This window comes from Schistocerca gregaria, chromosome 1 (genome assembly GCF_023897955.1).
Source record: "Schistocerca gregaria isolate iqSchGreg1 chromosome 1, iqSchGreg1.2, whole genome shotgun sequence".
In the NCBI taxonomy this organism is placed as follows: Eukaryota; Metazoa; Arthropoda; class Insecta; order Orthoptera; family Acrididae; genus Schistocerca; species Schistocerca gregaria.
Window position 1 is genome coordinate 198,783,378 of NC_064920.1, and position 12,901 is coordinate 198,796,278.

At 36.2% G+C, this 12,901-nt stretch overlaps 1 protein-coding gene across 3 annotated transcripts in view; it reads right to left on the reverse strand.

The window, feature by feature from the left end:
* Positions 1-4,582: 4,582 nt before the first annotated feature.
* The window catches only part of LOC126336714 (4-hydroxyphenylpyruvate dioxygenase), a 116,664-nt gene continuing 108,345 nt past the window's right edge, over positions 4,583-12,901 (reverse strand). For all 3 annotated transcript variants that reach the window (XM_050000708.1, XM_050000698.1, XM_050000690.1), the window contains 3 exons: positions 9,740-9,862; positions 5,018-5,134; positions 4,583-4,936 (listed from right to left, as the gene is read on the reverse strand). In XM_050000708.1, coding sequence (XP_049856665.1) covers positions 4,862-4,936; positions 5,018-5,134; positions 9,740-9,862 — 315 coding nt within the window. In that variant the 3' untranslated portion in view covers positions 4,583-4,861. The remainder of the gene's footprint in view (positions 4,937-5,017; positions 5,135-9,739; positions 9,863-12,901) is intronic.

Below are 12,901 nucleotides of genomic sequence, written 5' to 3' on the forward strand. Positions count from 1 at the left end.
GATGACCGTTCTTCCTTCTTGAATGCTGCTGATGATGATGGTACTTGTGTCACTCTTCTTCTGATCAGCTCTCCACTAATTGTTTCTGCTGGACAGGATGTTTTTTCACACGGTGGTGATCCTGCTGCTGCTGGTTGTTCTGCTCCTGCTGTTGAAGCAGTCAGGTCCTCTACTGTTATTGGTGGATGTTGGCAGCCTAAAGCTGATAATGACAGTTCCTGTGCCAGTGCTTGTTGTTGTTCTGCAGCTGTTTCTGATAATGAATGCGGCTCTGGTGCTGCCACTGATAATGGTGGTTTTACTGTTTCAGGCGACTTTTGTTTTAGTGGAATATGGACTGGAATCCCTTGCTGTACAGATGACTTGTTGATGTATTTGATTATTTTGGCACTTATTTTTTTTCCCTCTAGCATTCATGTGGGGACCATGTCTAGTAAAGTGCTCATTGTTACCAATCTTTATCTCTATAAATGTCACACTCAGGAAACCTCTACTGATTTTCTTGAATATTCTGTTTGCTGTGACAATTCCAATGTTTATATATGAGTTTTCCATCAGATTGTGTCTCCATGAAATACTGACAATGTAGAAATGTACTTGAGGCATTTTTTGATTATTTTCCTCAGGATTCTCATTGCTCACCAAGTTTTGTTGTGCTAAACATCATTTGTGCCTCTAATTATGATGCATTTGTTTCCAGTTGGCGAAACGTTTCTACAGATTTTTAGAAATTCACTTAATGGTGTGCCAGGCTTGATAAGGTCTTGGTGGTTATTTCTTCATATTCCAATCTGTACTCCAGTATTATTAAACACAATAAATACACGTCCTTAGCAAGAGTGGGTTGTGCATACGGAAGAAACAATGACCATTGAAATTAAGTTTTTATGAACAGCCACAAGTTGCAATTGATATGTTTTATTGCCTGATTTTGTGCTTTCATTTAACAACTAACTACTGTACTTTAAACTGTAAATTCCAGGGTTTCTGATGATGCTCTTGATAAATTAAAGAGCGAAACCAGTCAATAAAACATACTAAGTATGACTTGTGGCTGTCTTGAAAAACTTAAATACACACCCTCTCTAGAGGTACAACAAATTGTTACTGAACCAATGAACATTCAACCCAATATCCACACCTGCAGAGGGATCCCAGCACCAACCTACAATGTTACTGCCAGCAGACCGAACTCCAATCGAGGCCAACCAGTTCACTGGTATCGATTTGCTGTCTGTACTCCCTAAGCAAATCTTTGCCAATGATGCAGTTGGCTGTCATTTGTTGGCCTTTATTGGCCTAGTGTGGACATGTCTTTACAACAGAGCCAATGGCATTACTGTGTGACATATACTTTGTTTACAATAAAATATTTAATGGTATGTCTGATGTATATTTGTGTGATATTTCCATTGGAATGTGACATATCAGTATGCTTTTCATTTTCTTTTGAATTGTTGGAGATTCCAAATTTCTCACATTAATGCTAGGTAGGAGCTTGTGGAATACATTTACACCCCGCACCTAACTCACTCTGAACCCTAGACATGAAGGTAAAATCTACACAAAAATTATTTTTGTTTCTTGCATTGTGAGTGTGTATATCACAGTTTTGCTAATGGTTAGTATTGTAAGCAACAAAAAGTAGCAAGCAGAAATTTTCTGGGAAGTAAGTGCAAGAATTGTCTAATCTGTAAAAAGTCCTTTATAAATTGTGCAGGTGTCTACTTTACACAATATTCTTATTGCTTGCTTCTACTGATTAAACACTTTATTTACTTCTGTCCATAAAACAAGTCCGTAAGGCAACATGAAATCAAAATATGCTAAGTAAGCCAATACTCATATCTTTACGTTAACACAAAGAGATATAAGAACAAACATGCTAAACCAGGCTTCTTCATTAGTTTATGTGTATGTTGATTCCATTAAAGCTTGTCACCTCACTGGACTTCAAGTAATTTTACACACAGTGTCTCATTTCATTACACCATGAGTGTCTTCTCTTTATAACAAAAACTGGTGACTGGTGAATACTGCAGAAGTCCCCAGATAAAAAAATAAAAAAGAGAGAGAACAGGGATGCTTTGAAAAAAGAATCAACTTTCATCAGGAGAATGCACCTACCCACAAAGGTGATTTGTTAATGGGAAACTAAGGGATTTGAAGTGTGAATTGCTGGAACATCTACCCTTTTAATTAGATGTGACACCTTCTGATTTTCACTTCTTCGCATATCTAAAAGAACATGTGTCTCAAAAAATTTTGTGTCCGTTGATATTAAGAGAATAATAGACCCTTAAGAATCTGATGATAGGGATGCATTTTATTCACTGGGGAAAGTTCTGGGTCAGAGCAATTTGATATCCACAAACAAGTAGCCTTGCAGTCAGTTTCCATGTGCTACTCCTTCACCAAAAGGCTCCTATATCTGGACACATTGTACCAGTGACATTCACATGACATCTAGCTGTCAGATTATGGTAGTTCTTTTTATCTTTTGTGTATTATTCAGTAGTTTTTCTAGGATTCCCATTGATGTTTCTCAAGAGTATCCATGACAAAGTGAGGCAGCTCATAGGTTAAAATTCTAGAGTTGTATTTGTGATGAATGTGCCTCAAACCAACACCCTGAAATTGCAATTAAAGTTTTCTGTAGTGTCTCTAAATAACACAGCTAATTTCTTCTTCACTCCCAGATCAAGTGTTGGTGCTCAAACCCTGACCACCCCACTGCTGATGAGATGTTCTGACAACATCTTGCCACATTTTCAATTTTGCTTTAAAAAGAAGCACATGCTTACTCATATAAAACACTACTTCTCCAGAAAAATCTCAAAAGCTAGTGAAACTTGTTTATATGTATGTACAGGGTGTTTCAAAAATGACCGGTATATTTGAAACGGCAATAAAAACTAAACGAGCAGTGATAGAAATACACCGTTTGTTGCAATATGCTTGGGACAACAGTACATTTTCAGGCGGACAAACTTTCAAAATTACAGTAGTTACAATTTTAAACAACAGATGGCGCTGCAAGTGATGTGAAAGATACAGAAGACAATGCAGTCTGTGGGTGCGCCATTCTGTACATCATCTTTCTGCTGTAAGCGTGTGCTGTTCACAACGTGCAAGTGTGCTGTGGACAACATGGTTTATTCCTTAGAACAGAGGATTTTTCTGGTGTTGGAATTCCACCGCCTAGAACACAGTGTTGTTGCAACAAGACGAAGTTTTCAACGGAGGTTTAATGTAACCAAAGGACCGAAAAGCGATACAATAAAGGATCTGTTTGAAAAATTTCAACGGACTGGGAACGTGACGGATGAACGTGCTGGAAAGGTAGGGCGATTGCGTACGGCAACCACAGAGGGCAATGCGCAGCTAGTGCGGCAGGTGATCCAACAGCGGCCTCGGGTTTCCGTTTGCCGTGTTGCAGCTGCGGTCCAAATGACGCCAACGTCCACATATCGTCTTATGCGCCAGAGTTTACACCTCTATCCATACAAAATTCAAACGCGGCAACCCCTCAGTGCCGCTACCATTGCTGCACTAGAAACATTTGCTAACGATATAGTGCACAGGATTGATGACAGCGATATGCATGTGGGCAGCATTTGGTTTACTGACGAAGCTTATTTTTACCTGGACGGCTTCGTCAATAAACAGAACTGGTGCATATGGGGTACTGAAAAGCCCCATGTTGCAGTCCCATCGTCCCTGCATCCTCAAAAAGTACTGGTCTGGGCCGCCATTTCTTCCAAAGGAATCATTGGCCCATTTTTCAGATCAGAAACTATTACTGCATCACGCTATCTGAACATTCTTTGTGAATTTGTGGCAGTACAAACTGCCTTAGACGACACTGCGAACACCTCGTGGGTTATGCAAGATGGTGCCCGGCCACATCGCACGGCCGACGTCTTTAATTTCCTGAATGAATATTTCGATGATCGTGTGATTGCTTTGGGCTATCCGAAACATACAGGAGGCGGCGTGGATTGGCCTCCCTATTCGCCAGACATGAACCCCTGTGACTTCTTTCTGTTGGGACACTTGAAAGACCAGGTGTACCGCCAGAATCCAGAAACAATTGAACAGCTGAAGCAGTACATCTCATCTGCATGTGAAGCCATTCCGCCAGACACATTGTCAAAGGTTTCGGGTAATTTCATTCAGAGACTACGCCATATTATTGCTATGCATGGTGGATATGTGGAAAATATCATACTATAGAGTTTCCCAGACCGCAGCGCTATCTGTTGTTGACAATTGTAACTACTGTAATTTTGAAAGTTGTCTGCCTGAAAATGTACTGTTGTCCCAAGCATATTGCAACAAACGGTGTATTTCTATCGCTGCTCGTTTAGTTTGTATTGCCGTTACAAATATATCGGTCATTTTTTAAACACCCTGTATGTATGCACACCACATATGATTCATCTGCAAGTGAGTAGTTGCCATTTCTGATTTTTATATTTGTTTCCACTCTGGAATTTCCATGATAACTACACAATTCTAAGACACTCATTCACCATTAGAAGGAAGGATTTTACATCATAACAAAAAAAAGAACAATAAATAACTGTATAAATTAAAAATCTTTATTTAATAAATCTACCAGTATTACAAAAGATTTATCATTTCACTTTTGAAGTATGGTGTTTAAAGATACTTTAGTATGTGGTATATACATTACATTGTGAGGGACAAGGTAGGCTGTAATCAATTTTTTCTCTACAGGTAACTACTGTCCCTCCAGAAAATGAAATCTAAATACAAATCATGAACATGAACACTGCATCAGTGTAATATGTGCACCAGTTGTCCACATTATGAACCTGCATATGCTATCACAACATCAGAGATTTCCTCTTTCAGCTTGTTCTATTTCAATGGCTTCAAAGAGGGCCTTAAAATTGCCTGCACCAAATCCCTGAAAATATGTATGACATATTTAATAAATAAAAAAAACCTAAAATAAATATATTATGTGGCACATATTAGTTGAACTTACATTGTGATTATGTCTCTGAATCACTTCAAGAAACAGAGTTGGTCGATCTTGCATATTCTTGGTAAATATTTGCAACAGGTAACCATTTTCATCATAGTCAATTAAAATTTTGAGTTCCTGAAATGAAACAAGTTATGATTTTTCACTGATTGTCATAGAGCATAAGCTAAGAACACTGTATCCAAAATTGTTTCCTCAGTTGTATTGAAGGAAAATTCCATCAAGGAAATTAATGTTATGGGGTAAAATTGCTGACCTATATTCATCTTTAACAGGGAGGATGTGTAGTACTGCCAGCAGACATACGTAAAAGTAAAAGAGATACACTTCCTAGCTTTTGGAACTAATAGTTCAGAGAAACTATTACACCTCCTGTTTCATCTTTGCCTACCCTTGTTCTCACTACGGATGGGTACCTCTCATCCTGGGATCTGAGTGACCTGCCCTTCATTTTAAACTTTGCCAACCTATTGCATACTCATCTCTGAGTGTCTGTACACATACTTCACATCCTGAATGTAAATAGTGACCAACAATTCTCTCTCATAATTTATAATATTATTTCCTCAGATTTTTTTGACCCTGGTGAATACCTAAGAGTAATGTAAGAACTAAGTTGTCTATTCAGATTTTTCATTGCAAGTTTAATTTATTATCTCTCTGAGTTATAATTCACTAGATCTTTCATCTTCTGGTTTACCTATTTGGAGTTCTGAATGATTGATTTATAGTGTGGTTTTGATGATTACACACTCTGAATTATCAAGTGTTTGGGAAAATATCATCTGAAAGCACAAATAGCTTGGAAACTTCTAGTGGTTGACCCATGTGTTGTTGTTATGGTCATCAGTCTGAAGACTGCTACTCTATCCTGTGGTAGCCTATTCGCCTTTGAATAACTACTGAAACCTACATCCTTCTGAATCTGCGTACTGGATTCATCCCTCGGGCTTCCTCTATGATTTTTACGCCCTACACTTTCCTCCAATACTAAGTTTAGGGTCCATTCAAGTCTCAGAATATGTCCTACCAACCATTCCCTTTCTTCAGCCAAGTAGTGCCATAAATTCCTTGTTTTCCCTATTCTGTTCACTGCCTCCTCATTGGTTACATCTTCTAGCCATCCAATCTTCAACATTATTCAGTAGCACCACATTTCAAAAGGTTCTAGTTCATTTTTGTCTAAACTGTTTATCATCCATGTTTCACTCCCTCACATGGCAGATGGCACACTCCAAACAAATATCTTCAGACAAGGCCTCCTAACACTTAAATCTATATTTGATGTTAACAAATTTCTCTTCTAAAATGCTTTTCTTGCCATTGCCAGTCTGCATTTTATATCCTTTCTACTCCATCCATCATTAGTTATTTTGATGCCCAAATAGCAAAACTCATCTGCTGCTATAAGTGTCTCATTTCCTAATGTAATTCTCTAGGCTTCGCCTGATTCAATTTGACTACATTCCATTATCCTTGATTTGCTTTTGTTGGTGTTTATATTATATCCTCCTTTCAAGACACTGTCCATTCCATTCAACTGCTCTTCCAAATTCTTTGCTGTCTCTGACATAATTACAATGTCATAAGCAAACCTTATGCTACAAAATTATGGAAAATAATTAGCTGATTTTAAACTTAGATTAATATTACATTAGCCCAGAAAGAGTTACAGATGAAGAGAGCTTGGGTGCACAATTTGATTGAAACCATTTAAAAGATTTATGAAAGAAGTGTGAAAACTTATTTCCTTCTCATCCCGTCTGGTAAGTCGCCCTGACCTAGGTTTCTGGGCAACTTTTCTAAACTCTACCCCTTTCCTAAACCTCACATGTTCTTTTCTTTCACCCATCCTCCTCCTCCTTCAACCCTTTTGTCAGAAAAGGAGCCACTAGCTCAAAAAGCTAGCAAATTGAAATGCCTTGTTTGTATGTGTGTTCTCCTACCACTACTTGGTGAATATATTATTTGTTATTCAAATTACTTATATTTTCAAAAGTTGATTAGTTTTAAAGTTGTTAGAAGGTTTCCAGAAATCATAACATTCAATAGTGATACAAATCTAATACTAACAGCCAAGGTACTATATAAATGGGTTTTTAGTTGGTTAACATCAAACACTTTGAACTTTAATCTTATTACTGAAACTATCACCCTATCTGTGAATGTTGGCCCACATTGCTATACATAAATATTTCAGACTCCATGAACTCAGAGACACTGTCTAATTAACTAACCATAACCATTCCTGATATTGTCAGTGCATCAGATTTGAAAGAATTGCACATTGTGTTTATCTGAAAGATTACTAAAATTTTGAAGGTAGGGAAGAAATTGGAAGACGTATGTTCAGCAATTGTTCAACTTATCCCTCCAAGAGAGTATTTCTGAGGACTAAAGCAAGGGCCTGAGTACCATACTCGCATATGGAGCAAATGAGGCTCAAGAATAATTACAGAAACTTAAGAGAAAACACCAAATAAACATTATAACACATTATAGGGTACCAACGAGGTATTCTACTTAAAAACTTTCACAATTTTGTTTTCACTCACTTTATCATCCATTAAATATGAGTATATAAACTTGTTTTAATGTGCTTTTAGTGTATTAACAACATGTTATGTATATATGAAGCTTCACAGCTGCATAGTGTAATCTGGATGTTTAATTATAACATTCACAGCCATATGAACATAAATGTTATTTGAGGGTGGCTAGTAAAATCTGTAGTGGAGGACAGTGACCTATATTTCAAATGTGCCTATATAATATGTTAATAAAATAACTCTCACATTTTGCCATTCTAATTTGAGATATTCAGATTAAGAAATGTCTAAATAATCTGGACTAACACATTGTGGGTGTGAAATAAAGAGTGGTATTTAGCTGTAAACCAGCTATATGCCTGTCAATCACAAACATGCAGCTTTCAAATTGTTTATTTTAGACAGTTAATAAGAATAATTTACATCAACACTCTTGACAGAACAACCAACAAAAAAGAAGCACAGGCAAGAAAGCATGCAAATTTTGTGAAACTTACAGGAAGCCCATGGTGACATGCAGTATGTAAATGATTACTGTGTGGTAGTATGTCCATGTGGTAATCTGTAGCTCTGAATTGATATTTTAAGCATTCATAGTCAGGGTAAGTGAGATAATGTCAGATTGAAAGGTCTAGGTTCAGCTGTCATCCAGTCTTGAGATTTTTCTCTCACGTCACTTCTTTTAGCACTGGCAATCATTTGTTAATGTGAAAAATGTCAAATTACACCATGGTTTCAAGCCCATGTTAAACAGAATTTGTTTATGTTGATGGTCAGAATCCTTATGAGTGCCACCTTTTAAGTTTTTACAAAAATGGTGAAAGAAACACATTTTTTATACAAATTATTTGATTGGTTCTCAGAATTTAGCCCATAAAATTTACTTTTGTACACATTTTCTCCATTTTGAGTTTGGTACTTAAAAACAGGGGTTGGAAAGTTAGTTGATATGACCGAAAGTGCTGCCCTTATAAGGGGACAAAAAGTAGTGCTTCAGTGATAAATCAGGTGAACACAGTCTGAGAGACATTAATTTGTTTTCCTCTGTCTAACAATCAATTGGCACCCAATCTTGGTAGCACTTCACAAACAAACCACTTTCACTGATTTTGGTTCACCTTGAAACATGCAGAAAATTGATTACAGCTTTGTTTGCTGCTTTTATGAATATGTCTAAGTTTCATCATGTGTTGTGATGCTGTACACGGAATTAGCATTTCCTGATGCCAGTTCACATGAGCTCATTGTGTATTTCAGTCAGATCGAGTGGAATCCTTCAGAAACAGATCTTTTTCACAGATAAATGTACACACAGTCTTTGCTGTGTCTAAGGGTGCCTCTAACTTACAGTAAACTACATGCACATCCTCACCAGTCACTGAACAGCATTAATGGTTTTTTAGAAGAGCAAGTGGTTTTGGCTGCCCTTCACAAAATTGAGCACCTATGGAAGAATGACCATGACAAAATTCTGTAAAGTAATTTAACCAGTCTGTCCTGAAGGTTATTAATTACCAGAAGAGTAACAAAGTGATTTGTTGTGAAGCTTGAGCCTTATGAAAATCATAAAAAATACTCCAAAAAAACCTTTCATGTCGATTTTCCTTTTCGTCACAACACCATTCTTGTTACTGTCACTGTAAATAAACTACCAGATCCATTTCTGAGCTGTTGTTGCTTTAACAATAAAACTGACAAATTTTAAAACAGAAGTGGTTGTTTATAACAAATTGAAAATGGGTCTTCATATTTTACACAGCATTTCAGCTTGTTGTAAAGCTTCTAAATTTTGCAGTATCTTTCTAGAAACATTTGCTCTGTATGTACAACACTGACTCACATGACAGTAACAAATTTTCTATGTTAGAGGTTGCATAGTGGCTAGCTATGAAATTAAAATGCTGATACCAAGCTGTTATTAGTAAACTGGTTGTGCATTCTGCCATTGACAATTCATCGAGAAGTTTTTGTGAGCACTGCTAGTAGCTGAATTCATCTGTAATTGTAGGCTACTACTGTTTTTAGGGGAGATTAGTAATACTGCATGAGTCAGACTCTTAGGATACATATAAATTGAATGCCTTATTATTTATATACACCAGGAGGGGATAATTACACTTTGCATGTACTCATGTAGTCAAATACTTATAAAATTTTTACTGTGAGATAATACCTGCAAAGTGTCAAGATCTTCCATGATATTTACATTATCATTCTTCAGTCTTTCTTTCAACATTTTATAATAACTATCTGGAACTGATAGGAACTCCATCCCTCTTTGTTTTAAATTTGTTATCTGTAAAAAAATAAAAAACATAAAAATGAATTCTATACTAAGAGGCAGCAACTAACACAAATAAAATTTAAATTCATTATTTAAAACTCAGAGTGGTGACTTTACATTCTTTATATAAGAAATAGAAATATAATCGAACTAAAGAAAATGTATAAATCAAGTAAACATACTACACCAACCAATCAACAGAGGAAATCATTAGGCAAATTATATAGTTAATGTTCTATAACATCAATTTAAACTTTTATATCGTAAGATACTTTGTTCGAGTATGGAGGAAAAGTGGAAAGTCTGTGGTTGAAAATGAGCCCAAAAGATAGCAGAAGGGAAAGGCATGATGGATGGTCCTGAACAGCTCACTGACCTGTTGGGGTTACACAAGGAAAGATTCTGTATTATAGAAAAAATATAAGAGCTTTGTTTGCAAATTCTCGAGTTACTGGCAGTGCACTGTAAAATTTGATTTTATGGTTTTTGCTTATTGACTTCTCATTTTATCACATGCAAGTTACAGGATTTTTCAAGATCCAACACAGTATAACATTTTGTATATGCGAATATAGTCACATGTAAGTTGTAACATCTAGACTGACTGCTTTCTCATCAGCACATCTTGGAATCTCTTGACTGGTTTTATCAGGTGTGTGTGCGGATGGATATGTGTGTGTGTGTGTGTGTGTGTGTGTGTGTGTGTGTGTGTGTGTGTGTGTGCGAGTGTATACCTGTCCATTTTTCCCCTTAAGGTGGGCCTTCCCGCTCCCGGGATTGGAGTGGCTCCTTGCCCTATCCCTTAAAACCCACATCCTTTCGTCTTTCCCTCTCCTTCCCTCTTTCCTGGGGAGGGGGGGGGGGGGCGGCCGTTGGTTGTGAGGGCTTGGGTTTTGTGTGTATGTTTGTGTCTGTTTGTGTGTCTATCGACCTGCCAGCGCTTTTGTTTGGTGGGTCACATCAACTTTGTATTTAGAAATATTCTAGTTAAATATGTATCATAACATAGAAATTAATATCTGCATGAATGGCACAAAAGATACAGACTTACACAGATTAATTAATAGGAATACATTAGTAAAAGGAGTTTTGCTATCTAGAACTGCTTTGGTAATTGTCCATTTCCACATAGTCAGATAATGAGGTAGATACTATAGATTTGAGCAATATTCTTAATATTCATTAATGCTGTTAGAAGCTGTGGATTATTAGTAGATCATTTACTTCTCTTTTAGGCATATTAAAGTCTGGTATTATTTTGATCACATCTGGAAATGCATCGAAAAGAATTTTTGGTCTATATCATACACTGTCCCGATATACTGATATTGAGTGTCCACCCCTATGAAAGTCATTTCTTTCTTGTTTGATAACTGTTCAAAGTTGAAAACACTCGATAAGTTTCAATTAAACATATTTTCAATTATAAATTAGACAGCAGGGTCATAAGTTTTAATTCTTTAAGAACACCTTTACATGATTCTCCATAAGTAACAACTTTTATTAATCTTACAGCTTTCTTCTGACATTTAAATGATTGTTTTGCGAAAGTGTAATTTCCCCAGAATAGTAGCCTATATAATACTTAGTAGGCTATGCATATGGGCTAAATAAGTACTTAACATTGTTTCATCATTGCAACAAAATCTGAGCTTTCTTAATATGTAACTGTACTTGCTTAACTTTTCAAAAGCATTTCTACATGTTTTCCCTTCCTAGGTGTCCATCCACCCATCATTTAAAAATTATATATCATCCCTTCCCTGAATTTGTCAATTCCCTAATGTAACCTTTACATGGGTTTTACTTTTATTTCTTATGTTGTTGAAATTTATCCATACAGTTTTCTTACCATTAATAATTAGATAATTGTCTTTAAATCATTTTTGTGCTACTTGTACTGTTTTGTCAATTTTCTGCTGCAATTCAGAGGCCTAATCATTTCTTTCTTTCATAATTATGCTTGTATCACCTGCATGCAAATAATACCATATTTGCTGTTGAAAAATGCTGTGGCAGGTCATTAATAAAAAGCAAGTACAACAATGGGTCCACTCTTGTATCCTAAGGCACCCCACAATTAACTTTTTTATATTCAGAATGATAAACTTTTCGTTCCTGACAAATTTCCACTCTTTGTTTCCTATCAGATAAATATGACTTGAATCACTCATAGAATACACCATGAGTACCATAAATATATAGTTTTAAAAGTATTAGGTCATGATTTTGTAAGGTCAAAAGCTTTGGTAAGGTCCAAAACCAATCCACAGTTCAGTTGATTATGCTCTCTAGCTTTGCAAACAAGTTTTAGGAAATTGAAGAGAGTTGTCTCCAATTATTTGGCTTTGCTGAAACCATTCTGTGCAGTCACAAGAACTTTGTGTCTGTTTACAAAGTCTAGTAGTATACTGTAGTACATTAGTCTTTCACTTACTTTGGAAAATACAGCTAATAGTGATAGTGGTCTCAAATTTTTAATATCAAACTTGTACCCACTTTTATAAACTGGTATTACTATTGATAGCTGAAGTCTTCTTGGAAACACTCCTGTTGCAAAGAAGTCATTGAATATATTAGCAAGTTGAGAGATAATATTATCAGCACTACATTTAATAATTTTATCAGGGATGCCATCAAATCCACAGGTCATTTTACTCTTTAGCTTATTAACAGCCATTTTTACTTCTTTGGGTGTTTTGGATACAAGAACATCATTTTTTCACTTACTGGATTTCTACCTTTGTGTGTAATAGAGGAACGCAGCACTTTTATTGTCAGTTGCAGATTGTGCTAAAAGCTGATCTCAAATATCTGTTGATTAAAGCATGAATCTTATGTGGACAAGGCCTCAGCTAAGGATGGCTCTTGGCTATGAACATATAAAAAATAATGAGGGGCGCAGACACACTCTTACCTAAAGAACAAACTCTCAAAGTGCCAAAATGTATTTTGCAAAGAAAAAAGTAAACATCTCATATTTGCTAAGCATTTTGAATCATTAATTTTTCAAAGAAGGGAAATGATAATGGTACAGAATGAAAACATGCA